This window comes from Hemibagrus wyckioides, linkage group LG07 (genome assembly GCF_019097595.1).
Source record: "Hemibagrus wyckioides isolate EC202008001 linkage group LG07, SWU_Hwy_1.0, whole genome shotgun sequence".
Lineage (NCBI taxonomy): Eukaryota > Metazoa > Chordata > Actinopteri > Siluriformes > Bagridae > Hemibagrus > Hemibagrus wyckioides.
In genome coordinates, this window is record NC_080716.1 from 31654926 (window position 1) to 31667961 (window position 13036).

Genomic DNA, 13036 nt, shown 5'->3' on the forward strand with positions numbered 1-13036 from the left:
TTAGTTATTAATGATTTGCTATGTAAATTTTATTTTAGAATGTTTATAGATGTTTAGACAAAAGAATAGAATATGTGTAGAATTAAAAAGAATCTGTTTAGAGTCAAAAACACAACATGACATCAGTATGGGAAAAAATCACTTTGATTTGTATTTAAGCCAAAAAACATTCAGCCTTGATAATCTTTTATCCAAACCTTTATAAACTAAATATTTTATGTACCTTTGTAACTTTGGAGACTGTGTGTCTGTGTTGTGTGATGTGGCGTGTTGTTTAACATAAGATCTGACTTTGGAAGCTTTGTTATTTCACTCCAATAATTTTATTTTATGCATTGATGTAGGTTTACCAGTGAAGAAGTGTTGAACTCTGTGCACATCTGTCTCACCTTAACTGAAAACCACAGCTGGATTTCCTGTGGAAGAGGTGTGTTTTCTTTCTCTCTGAGTCAAACTGAAACATTTTCCCCTTTAACCCAAACCACACACCAACCCACTATCATTCCTCTCATAGGACCTCTCAAGTGCTGATGTGATCTCTGCAATAAGAGAATTGTGTTTCTATCATCATCATCATCATCAGCAGCAGCAGCAGCAGCAGCAGCAGCAGCAGCAAGTGGATATCCAGACACCCTACTTCCACTCGTCCAGTCGCACACTTCTTTAGGTGAGTCCCGCTAGTTGGAATATCAAAGAGGCTCCAACTGACCCAAAAGGAAAGGACACAAATTGGTGGAACCCAAACAGAGAGAAAAAGGCAGCCCCCCACCCCCAAGATATTGTGGCCAAGGGGATCTGTCAATATGTCTTTTTTAAGTCTACAATGAATTAACCAAGAACTGCATCTAACCCATCAAGCAGTTTGTTAACATGAGGCACTCGATATGTAGGTATTTGTAATTTAGATTAATTACTAAATTACTCCCATATCAAGTATAGCCTTGGTTGTTAGAGGTGGCTGTGTACCACCATCAGTGTAGGAATTTTATGTGCTGCTCTCTGGAATTAGTTTGACTGTGTAGAGCAAGAACGTGTTTAAAAAAAAATGCCTGTAATTTGGCTGGACTGAGTCTCCAATCGTAGATTTACCTCTGGTCCCAGCTCCTCTGGAATTACTGTCACCAAAGCCACAGGGATCACCTCTCCCCACAATTTGAGGAGACTGAAGTGATGGGCATCCTGTTGTCCCATCTTTGTCAGCATGATATGGGGCATGGCCCTGTTGGGCAGTGCAGAAGTACCTGCTGGCTGGACCAGGCTCTGAACACTTGCCTGGGCTTGGAGCAGGGCCTGGAAGTGCTGTTTCTGCTGTGCAGTGTGGGATTTTTTTTTAGGTCTACAGCTTTGAAACTGAGGGTTAATGAGATTGATGGGATGTTTTTTGTGAGCAGCTCATAACTTGTATTCAGTGCTGACTACAATAAACCTCATCTATGTGATCATCCAGTCTGAAGAATTGTCTTTTTCTTTACTTTACTGTGCTTGTTTGACTGAGCTAGTCTGGTCAATGTGGTGATTGGAGTCAGAAGATTTCACTTTAGATTTTTTTACCACAGCATGCAGGTCAAGGTGAGTCTGATGTTGGAACTTTTGAAGGACTTCACAATCTCTGCCAGTGGCATGCTTCTATCACAGTGTATCATCCTAATTTCTTAGATTTCGTCACCAGTGTAATGTTTCATAAGGTTCTGCTTGGAATGTGGAAATAGGAATGTGTAGGCTTGGGATAATTCAAAGATATCTTTAATTTACCTGCGTTTTGATCTCCAACTTTCAGTCACTGGCTGAGGAAAGCCCATATCCCTCCTCCCATCCTGACCACCTTCTACAGAGGGACCATTGAGAGCATCCTGAGAAGCTGCATCACTGCCTGGTTTGGTAACTGCACCGTCTCTGATCGCAAGACCCTTCAGCGTATAGTGAGGACAGCTGAGAAGATGATCTCTCCCCTCTATCATGGAAATTTACTCCACATGCTGCATCCGCAAAGCAGACAGCATTGTAGATGACTCCACACACCCCTCACACACACTCTTTACCACACACCCCTCACACCCCACACACACACACACACACTTACACACCCCACACACCCCTCACACACACTCTTCACCCTCCTGCCATCTGGAAAGAGGTACCGGAGCATTCAGGCCAATCTATCTATCTCATCATCTATCACTATCACTCACTCACTCAATTGTGTGAGACTCAACACATGCATCTTTAACTCCACCCCCATTATACCTGTTTACTTGCTTGTATTTGCACATTATTCAATTGCTTCTGTTGCTATTTTTGTCGTTTTCACTGTCACCAACTGCTGCTATATATATATATATATATGTTTACATATATGTTTTAACATATATATGTTAAAAAGAAACCACTGGTTTACAGTTATTCAAATTTGCACATTTTCCAGCACTATGTGTCCTGTACTGTACTGTACACATGTTGCGCTTTATGTAGCTAGGATAACTTTCTGTCCTTAGCTCTGTGTTGTCGTTTTTTGTTTTGTAGCTATATGTTATGTTTTTTTATGTAGCACCAGGTTCCTGTTGAAACGTTTTCTCATTTACTGTGTCAGCTATATATGGATGAAATGACAAGACAAGCTTAACACAAACACACACACACACACACACACCCTAATTTATCATATCTCCTGCTTATTGCAAAACAACACACACATTAGAGTATTCTCCAGACACTTACCAGTCATTTCTCCCGGCTCCGCCCTCCTTACCTTATCACCTTTAGGTAATGCTGACTGACAAGCCCAGTCTGATGTAGTCCTTCACAACCATGGCAAGGATGGTTTCAGCACTCAGGAGATCAATAGTAAAAGTGAATTGAATTGAATTAGGCACATCTAATAATAAGAAGAATTTTTTTAAAATCTGTGTATTGAGATTTAACTGCTGACATTATACACAAATGTTTAGGACATCTATATAATCTTATAATCTTAATTTATATATAATCTTATGGACTTTACTACAGAAGTGTAAGATGAGTTTGGTTAAAAAAGTGTTAAACATTCAGTTCTTTCTCACTAAGGTGAAAACCGCAGCTGGATTTCCTGTCAGTTTTTTTCCCTCTTAGACAAAGAAAACGTCACCTAAACACACAAACCACACTCTTTCACTCCTCTCACCAGCTATATAAACTGAACAAGGTGATATCTGCATTAATATCTTTCTGTTCCTGACCATCATCTTTATCATCATCATCATCATCCTCCTTGTCAGCAGCAGTCATGTTCTATTGTTCTCTCCTGCTGGTTCTCGCCTGCCTTCAGTCCTTCACAATGGCCCAGAGTAAGAGAAAATTCATCTTTCTTATATTATTATTATTATCTAGAAACATTCTGTTTTCATTGTCCGCTTTTATTAACAAGTCATGTCATCACTTCACAAATCACAAGAGAAGAAGTCTGTAAAAATTCTTCCTTTTCTCAATGAGCCGCTTTCAACAACATAACTATCATAAATATGACCCCTGACCTGGTAACTATTATCTGACAGTTAACATTAAATATTATTATTTCTATAGTAACCGCTCATTCACAGTAACTCACCCCCATATGAACTGTATCTCTATTTTGAGAACTTCCTCGAGTTTTCAGTTCCACTTTTTGAATCATTGCTTCACAAAAACAACAAAACCACAGTGTCAGTGGTCATGATCATTGTTACTGCATCAAACCACCACTTGGGGGCGCTGCTGCTCAGGAAGGTTAGAGAGTAGATATGTGTATACACACACACACACACACACACGGAAATCACAGGTGGAACTGGGGGACACGCCCCCCATTCCTGAGCGTTGTTCCCCTTAATATATCATTGTAAACCTAAACATGTAAATTTAAATCATTTAATAATATGAACTGAAAGCAAATGGTGGAAATTATGAATTTAAAAGTGTGTTTTTATAAGTTTCAAAGTATTTCATCCCCCCTCTGCTTCACAGTGGTTTGGTCCACTACCTGCTATCACCGATCCCACACACGTTAGTCCAGTATGAGTGTCTGTGGTTCAGCTGTGTCTCACTGAGTAAGTAATTACTTTCAGTTTAGTTTTTACAGAACTTTAGTTCTGTAAACAGTGGTGCCAAGAACGTGGTACGTGTTTCACCTCAGGAAAATTTACTTGGTTATTCACTGAAATATTTCTGCTTTTAGAGAAAGATGGCGACACTGAAGGAAATTCTATCATCTTCTTAAACTTCATTCCTTTTTTCTCTTTGTCTTTAATTTCGAAAATGACGTTTTCTATCTATATTTATATTTCTGTAACAGTCAGTCTAAATAAATACACAGAAATGTTAATACAGTGACTATTTATTGACCTTCATTCTTCTACTATTTTGTGACAATTTGAAACTTTGTAAGAGAGAAAGAGTTTTTTAAAAAAATGAAGACAGAAACAAATCAAACTTTTCTTCACCAGAACAGGAAGTCATACACGGGAGAAAGAAATTCACAAAATGAAACAAACACACTGATCAGCCGTATGTGTAGATATTATAGATATTAATGTTTAAAATTAAATTATGATGCCATTTATGCACAAATAAATAAATGAATTCATGTCAATAATTTATTGAATAAATCAAATTATGTTTAAATTTATAACAAACAAACAAACCTGTTTATGTAAAAAGTGCATTTTGTAAAAGAAATATTCATTACTTATTTAAGTAGAGATTTAAACACTCTCTGTAGAATTGGTCTGGATGTTAAACAGACGCTGGTTAATTTTGTTCATGCGATCCTTCACCCACTCGACACTGGGATCTACACACCGCTGACCACCGTTCTTCAGGGTAAAGCTGCAGAGGAGAGAGAAGATTTACATCAGTGTGAAACTGCAATAAAATCAGAAAATCAGACACTCTGACACGCCCCAAACCTCCAAGATAATATAAAGTTAGATTCTGTTACACACAACCATAAAGAAACAATAGACATGAAAATACTAACTTTAGATTATTAATTAAAATTAACTGAACAAAAATTAGTTTCAAGGCTGAAAACTTACATGACTCCAGGTTTTGAACACTGAATATCTGTTACTGCATACGATGCAATGACTCTTACAGGGATTGGTTTATTCTGAAATCTGACACAGCACGTCTTTGGTCCATTTGCATTTGGACCTGTGTGAAAACATTTCTGTATTTAGTTCTGTGATTAAATGTTCAATAAGAAAATATTAGACACTTTTATATCTAGTATCAGATGCAGACTGTTGTAGCTATTAAACTGTATTATGTCACAGTTGAATTCTGGACTCTGATTGGTCAGAAGGTGTTGATTAGTTTTCTATAACAGCAGCTCTGACAGTAGTGCAGGTTTATATTAATGCACTGATTCTAATTGTTTCCATAGCAACAGCTCATTCACAGGGACTCTTATGGATGATGTGAGGTATAAACAGATTTAAAAACGTGTGTGACATGGTGAAGTTTTCTCTAAGCAGGTTTATGGAACGTGTAACAGTGTGACAAACACACAGTGGTTTATTAACACTGCTTAATTTCAGAAACCTGCTCGTCTTTTTAGGAAATTCAGCACCAGAATAAACCAGGAGTTTACTAATACTACTGATAATAATGATAATAATAATAATAATAACAATAATAATAATAATAATAATAAACTTAGTGACAAAAATATTAAAAAGATAAACTGTATCTTACCCTGGGCTGTTGTGAAGGACTGAAGGCAGGCGAGACCCAGCAGAACCAGCAGGAGAGAACGAGAGATCATGACTGCTGATGGTGATGATGATGATGACGAAGAAGATGATGAAGATGCTGATGGTCAGGAGCAGAATGGTATTAATGCAGATATCACCCCACTCTTCAGTTTATATAGTTGGTGAGAGGAGTGGGAGAGTGTGGGTTTGGGTGTTTAGGTGACAAAAAAGTTCCGATTTGACTAAGAGGGAAAAAAAAACCACCTCCTTCACAGGAAACCTGGCTTCAGTTTTCAGCTAAAACGAGGAAGAAGTGAATATTGGTTTGTAACCAAACTCATCTCACACTACTGTATTAAACTTAATTCTGTGGAGTTCAAACCCAGATCTCAGATCAGATCACACATCATCCACAATACACAGAAATAATAATAATAATAATAATAATAATAATAATAATAATAATAATAATGATAAAATTAAATGTGCCTAATTATTCACACAATAGGAACAATATTGTTTTTGTAGCTTTGGAAATAAGTATAAAAATAGTCACAATAACTAAAACATTTAATAATGATTATCATCAATATTATCATTTAATAAAGAAAATGTATTTTATTTTATAGAATAATAAATAATACGTTTTCCACATGTGACTAAAACGATGCCATTTTCTAACTTCATGACATTATAACATGTGACATCCAAATATCTGACATCATGTGAATAATATGAGATTAAATATGAAGAAAAGGGTGTGTGTGTGTGTGTGTGTGTGTGTGTGTGTGTGTGTGTGATGTGAGCACACAGGATCATGCAAAGTGGTCATTAGATTTTGATGTGGAGTGTAGGAGCTTCAAAGTAAAGGAAATGAAAGAGAAGAGTGGGGGAGGGGTGGACAGGAAGTCAGTTAGGTCATGGTTTAATTCAGGCTATAGCCATCAGGTCCGATCCCACAGAAGATCTACTGCAACACAAACTGCTGAATAAGTGACCGGTGTTTCTGATAGAAAGGAGTCAGATCACACAGAGCAGCACAGCTCACTGCATATGGAGCTGCAGAGTGTCAGAGTGACCATGCTAACTCCTGGACATCAAACAAAGCTCCAACAATGGACATCAGGAGGCCTGGTCTGATGTATAATGTTTTCTTTTACAAGAAAGCTACAGAGTAGCTAGTTATGACCGCATAACTAAAAAGTTGAGCCAGAAGGTAACACAGACTCAATGCCATCCTGAAGTTAGGGCATCCTGGGATATTTCCTAATGACAGTGGCCTCTTCTAGGAGGAAAATTAAAACAGCCACATTGTAAAAATTGTTCAGAAAGGAAACACTGTTGTCTTGGCCTCCAAATTTCCCATGATGCTCCATGTGTAAATGATCTCACTGTAAAATGGTGAGGATTTGCAAGTTGTTTGAAGATGGCCTGATAACCCTTATAACTCAATGAGTCAAGTCAGGAGTCAAGAAGCTTTTATTGTCATTTCAACCATATACAGTTGGTGCAGTACAGAGTGAAATGAAACAACGGTCCTACAGGACCAGGGTGTATATAGAATGATATATTCTCACCCTGAAATTCTTTTTTTTATCACAGATTTGTTGTCATTCCATCCTCACCAACATCTGTTGGGTCGTGACGTTTTGGCTAAACGGTTAAACTGTTGTTTATCTTTTGAAGTAGGACGTCTTTTTCTCATTACTCTCTCATTAATCTCTGTTTTTCTCCTGTTATGTGTACATCTGACACGACTGAGGACTGTGACAACCTGAAAATACCCATCAAACCTTCCAAATGGTGGTCCACACACTCCAACAACATAGGTCATGTACAGATATCACTGTATGTCGCTAACACTGTTCTGTTCATCAACTCCTGCCTATTGTAAACAATATCCTCTGTCTGTTGAGAAGGAGGAGGGTATTCAGTTTGTCATTGACTCTCTGCTTGAGCAGGTTGTTATTAAACCCACCTGTTCACCATACAATACACCTATCAACCCAGTAAGGAAAACTAATGGTAAGCACTACCATTTTATGCAAGATTTGTGTCGCATTTATGATCTAGTGATACCTATTATCCGAATAGTGCCTGATCTATATCATCTGCCATACCACATGATCATGATCATTTTACTGTTGTTGATCTCTGTGGTGCCTTTTTCAGTATCCCTGTCAGTGAGCAGATGCAGACGATCTTAGCCTTTACATTCAAACAATGACACGCCTACCTCAAGGGTTTATCGATTCACTGGCTGTGTTCTCGTCTGTGGTTCATTCTTCATTGTCATCACTCATCCTGCCAGAAGGCTTTTCTGCTCTCAGGGAAAGATGCAGAATGCTGTAGAATAGGCTCACTTCTCTTCACACACCTGGCCCAGTGTTTGTCCGCGTCACCTGTACTTTGTTTTTGTTCTGTGTAGCACCTCTGGTCCAGGAGGTATGTTGTTTCATTTCACTGTGTACTGCATCAGCTATATATGGTTGAAGTGACAATAAAGCTTCTTCGACTTCAAGGTCTCGCTCTTCAATTCAGTAAGCCTCTGGTGCAGTATCTTGGGTATCATCTCACAAGGACAGCTCAAACTCTTGTATGATCATCTGAGAGTCATAATGGAAGTCTATTCACTAAAAACACAGAAGAGTCTCCTCAGTTTTCTGGGACTGATCAATTACTGCCTGTTCCACCAGTGCTGTCTCAGAGACATGCCTGATACTGTGGAATGGACTAAAGAAATGATGAACTTTTTCTGTTACCTCAAACAATCCCTGAGCTCTGCCCCAGCTCTATGACTTCTGACTATTTCGTCTCTATGTCACCGAGGACAGGGGCACAACTGCTAGAGTCTTGGCCCAAGAGCATGGCGGTGGCTATCGTCCAGTAGCATATCTGTCTAAATCTCTCGATTCTGTGGCCTAATGGCCCAGCCTGTTTGTGTTCTGTTGCTGCCTCTGCTCTACTGGTCTCAGATGCTGAAGTAGTTGTCTTTTCATACCCACTTCCACTACATGCACCACATCAGGTAGTCACCATTCCTAATAATATTCAGACATAACACATAACATTGTTCAGGCTATGAAGCCATCCTTTGTGCCACACAACATCTCACTATCAACCCTTAACAATCCGAAATAGCCCAGCCGTCCTCCTGCGCGGGAGTCTCTTATTAAGCCCTAGGATAGGGGATGGGAGATGAGCTTTCATCAAACTTCACAGAAAGTAGAGATGCTACTGGGCTTTCTTGGTGATTGAGCTGAAATTCAGGGAGCAGGTGTGGTTCTCTGCCAGGTGAACACCAAGGATCCGCTGATGTTCAGTGGAGAATGATTGCTCTGTGCTCTTCTGAAGTCACATTCAGAAACACGTTGTTGGCACTACACCAGATTGTTAGATGTTGTTCTTTGTCTCTGTTTATAGACTCATCGTTCTTGCTGATGAGACCCACCATGGTCATGTCATTTGCGAACTCGATGCACAGTCGTGAGCCCCAGTGGGTGGAGATGCTGTTCCGATCTGGACTCACAGAGCTCTCCTGGTCAGGAAGTCCAGGATCCAGTTACAGAGCGAGGTGTTGAGACCCAGAAGATGCTGAGGAATGATTGTTAAATGCTGAACTGAAGTCTAGAAACAGCATTCGTAGGTAAACAACAATTGCATCTTTGAGGTTATGGCTGATGTCTATCCTTCTTGCCATGTTGTAGACACACACCTGAATGCTCCAGAACACCAAACTGACAAAAGTTTCTACAATAACCAATAAGGTTTCACTGATGCATACAATACAGTAATGCAGATGTCACAAAAGTCTTAAGCTTTAACCTCATTAATAACAAGGAAATGTTACAGTTCAACAAAAATGTTTTTATTTTCTTTCAGTTAAAAGCTATTTTAGTAGAAATCAACTGTGCTTAATGGATAGTAGTGAAACACACAATTATGGGCCAAATAGTCACACATTATAATCAGTTTGGTGGACAAACACACACACTTACACACACACACACACACACACACATACACACACACACACACACACACACACCAATACAACAACAAACCTTTTCTAAATATAAAAGGTATTTTCTTTAATGGGGTAATTCAGTGACATATGGAAGTGGTGAGTAGGGACTTTCAGAACTGAAACACACACACACACACACACACAGAGTTGCTCTCTCTTTCTCACACACACACGCACACACACACACACACACACACACACACACACACACGGACATATATTTTAAGCCTTCTCAATCATATAAGGTGTGAATTTTCCTCATAATGCAAGTAATTAGCAGGGACTTTCAGAACTGAAACACACATTCTAAGCTTTCCTAATTATAAAAGCATTTGAATTTCCCTCCTAACATACATATGATATGATATAGTAAGTGACATATTCATAGGATGAGCAGGGAGTTTTAGCACTTCAGCACACAGCTGTGGTACACTGCAGTACACCTGTAGTATAGTGAAATACAGCAGCAGTACTCCTGCTAATCAAAGAACCTAAACCTTTATCATCCGTACCATCTACTCTGAATTATTCCATGTAATGACACTCCACAGTTTTATCCACATCTCTTACATCATGAAGCTTGACTTTAAATCAGAGAGTATACCACCCCTCACCTAATGTCCTGTTAAAGGCTGTAATTTAATCAGATTTATAAATTGTCATTCTTGTGATTTTAATTAGTTTAAACCATTTAATAATCCTTACAGCACTAGTCCATAAGGTGTTTGAGAGTCTTATCAAGAACTCCATCTGCTCCACCACTCCCAACACCATGAACCCACTCCAGATCACCAACCACCTCAATGGCTCTACAGATGACTCCATCTCCCATGCACTTTACATTACCCTCACCCACACGGATAGCAACAAGTGGATCTCTGTGAGGCTGCTATTCATAAACTACAGCTCAGCCTTCAAAACCGCAATCCCCACACAGGTTGGGGTCCAAGAGCATGGCACTCAGTCAACAGTGTGTCAATGATTGCTGGTTAATATTTGTCAGGGTTTTAGCAAAATATGCGATTCTCTCCTGATCCTTTACTTTTACTTTCCTAATACTTTTTAAGCAAAGTAGTTTCTCCACAGAGACTTTCCCATGTTGTTTCTTCCAAATATAGCATAGCACTACAGTGTCCTCATTTGTTTATATATTTGATGCCTTATTTTTATATCATTGGTGGGAAGGATGTAATCACTAATATTTACACTTTAAAAGGTCACTGGTATCACTGTCATATTAGTTGCTTACACAGACCTGTATAAGATAGAATTGAGCTTTACAAATGCTATTTAAACACTGAAATAGAGCAATAAACTCAGGACCACAGCCTCCAGTAATGATGTCATTTGTGATTAACAAGCTAGAAACTCTAACCATGTTTTCACAGTAACAGGGGGTGAGTATTAATGCAACTTGAAGCTGAAGCTCTTTAACTAGCCCATGGTAGACCAGAGCACCACACTAACACACTTTATATTGGTTTCTCTTCTAATTGTTACTCACCTCTATCTTTTAGACCTAGATCCAAGTTTTCCAAACACCAAGTTCTTTTCCTGATGTGGCCTCCTAACTTGAACAGCAGGTGTTTCAGTTTAAAAGAAGAATATTTGCTAAACTCTAGACTGTGATATATTTTTAAACTAAAGACAAGATCAATGTAATGTTAATATCCTGAAGTACATCTTTCAGTCCTGTTATCACCAGCATCTCTTTATTCTCTCTCTTGATGATAAATAAGAAAAAAAATGTAAATTGCAAAACTCAAGAAGACACTAGAAAGTTACAGCATTAATGTAAACCTGTGATTTGCAGCTGCACTACTTGTAATATCATGGGGCAAATCCGTGGCCACGGTACCGTAGTACCTTAGTACCTTGCAAGTAATCGACACACGGCACCTGCTCATACTGCTACCCAGCCTCACTCAGTGTACGGTGATGTACTCCTACCCCCTGCCACTCTTCCCTACCACTATCCCTGGAGCTACGGACAGAACAATACTTTACAAAGCTGGACCTTTGTTGAGCATAAAACCTGGTGAGGATTTACAAAGTGGACAAATGGAGGTTGTTCAGTACCACCACTGACCAGTATGAATTTACGTCATACCATATGCCCCCTCTGTGTTCTAATACCTTGTGAATGACGTGTTGAGAAATATACTGGGGAAGTTTATTGTTGCCTACAGAGATAACATCTCTAACTGGTCTACTGCCACACTTATGACATGCATGTTCAGCACATCTGCCATGTGCTATGCTGTCTCCTCAACCACCAGCTATATGTCAAAGGTTAACCACACGGACTGTGAAGAATCTGCAGGGTTTCTTGGGGTTTGGCAACTTTAACACTTTATCAGGGGTTAATCTCTCTCTCACTCATGGCTCTGGTGTTGAGCGATCTGAAGTGTCTAGCTTGGAATCCAGAGGCGGATCAACACCCAAGTGAAATATTCACAGACCATAAAAACCTTAAGTATTTATGCACTGCCTCCACCAGAGGCAAGCAAGCTGATCCCTATTCTTTTCCTGCTTCCACTTCACCATTACTTTCCATCCAGAGTCTATAAACATTAAATGTGACACCTCATGCTGCACACACTCTCTCAGAACACAGGCTCAGACCGCAGGTTCAGGTTCAGGTGCAATTCACTGGCAAATAAGTCAGGTCATATCCCAGGATGTTGTGTCCTAACGTCCTGTTATTCTTCCCACCTCTCTCATATCAGAACTTATGTTACTGAGAGCCTACAGTGGAAGTGCTCGATAGAGGATAGACCATTTAATTTGTGTCATCATATAAAGGTAGTGTTAGCATCAAACAGGAAACTGACAACACAAATCGTAGAATATAGTAGACAAAATTACTGATTCTTTAGGTAGTTGTTTTTAAATAAGGTTATAAAGATGTAATGATTACTATACTGATTAATGTATATAATTATAAGATATACTGTAACTAACTTAACCCTCTCCCCTGACCCTTGTCAGGATGCCCAGTGCCTTCTTCCTCATCCTTGCAGCAGGGCCCTGGCAGCAGTGGAGAGAGGAGGACCCAGAAGAGCCAACCTAAAAACCTTTAAAATATATCCCCATTTTGAGAAGTCCCTCGAGTTTTCAGCCCATAAAGTGTTTCAAAAGCATAATTTCAGTGGGCATGGTCATTTTTACTGCATGGAACCACCACTTGAGGGCGCTGATGCTCAGTACGTATAGCACACGTACACAGGTGATTCAGTCTCTATTCACTGAGTCAGTACATTTGATCTATAGTGTTGATTCTTCTGGCTTCTACATGATTCAT

At 39.2% G+C, this 13036-nt stretch overlaps 1 protein-coding gene and 1 long non-coding RNA gene across 2 annotated transcripts in view; one reads left to right on the plus strand and one right to left on the minus strand.

Annotated features, from left to right (window-relative positions):
* The window catches only part of LOC131355581 (C-C motif chemokine 3-like 1), a 44117-nt gene extending 38326 nt beyond the window's left edge, over nt 1–5791 (minus strand). The window contains exon 1 of the mRNA XM_058393953.1: nt 5707–5791. Coding sequence (XP_058249936.1) covers nt 5707–5776 — 70 coding nt within the window. The 5' untranslated portion in view covers nt 5777–5791. The remainder of the gene's footprint in view (nt 1–5706) is intronic.
* Nucleotides 509–4315, plus strand: LOC131355582 (uncharacterized). Its single transcript, XR_009204873.1, has 4 exons — nt 509–667; nt 1778–3320; nt 3976–4058; nt 4187–4315. It is a non-coding gene; the product is annotated as an uncharacterized LOC131355582 (long non-coding RNA).
* Nucleotides 5792–13036: the final 7245 nt, after the last annotated feature.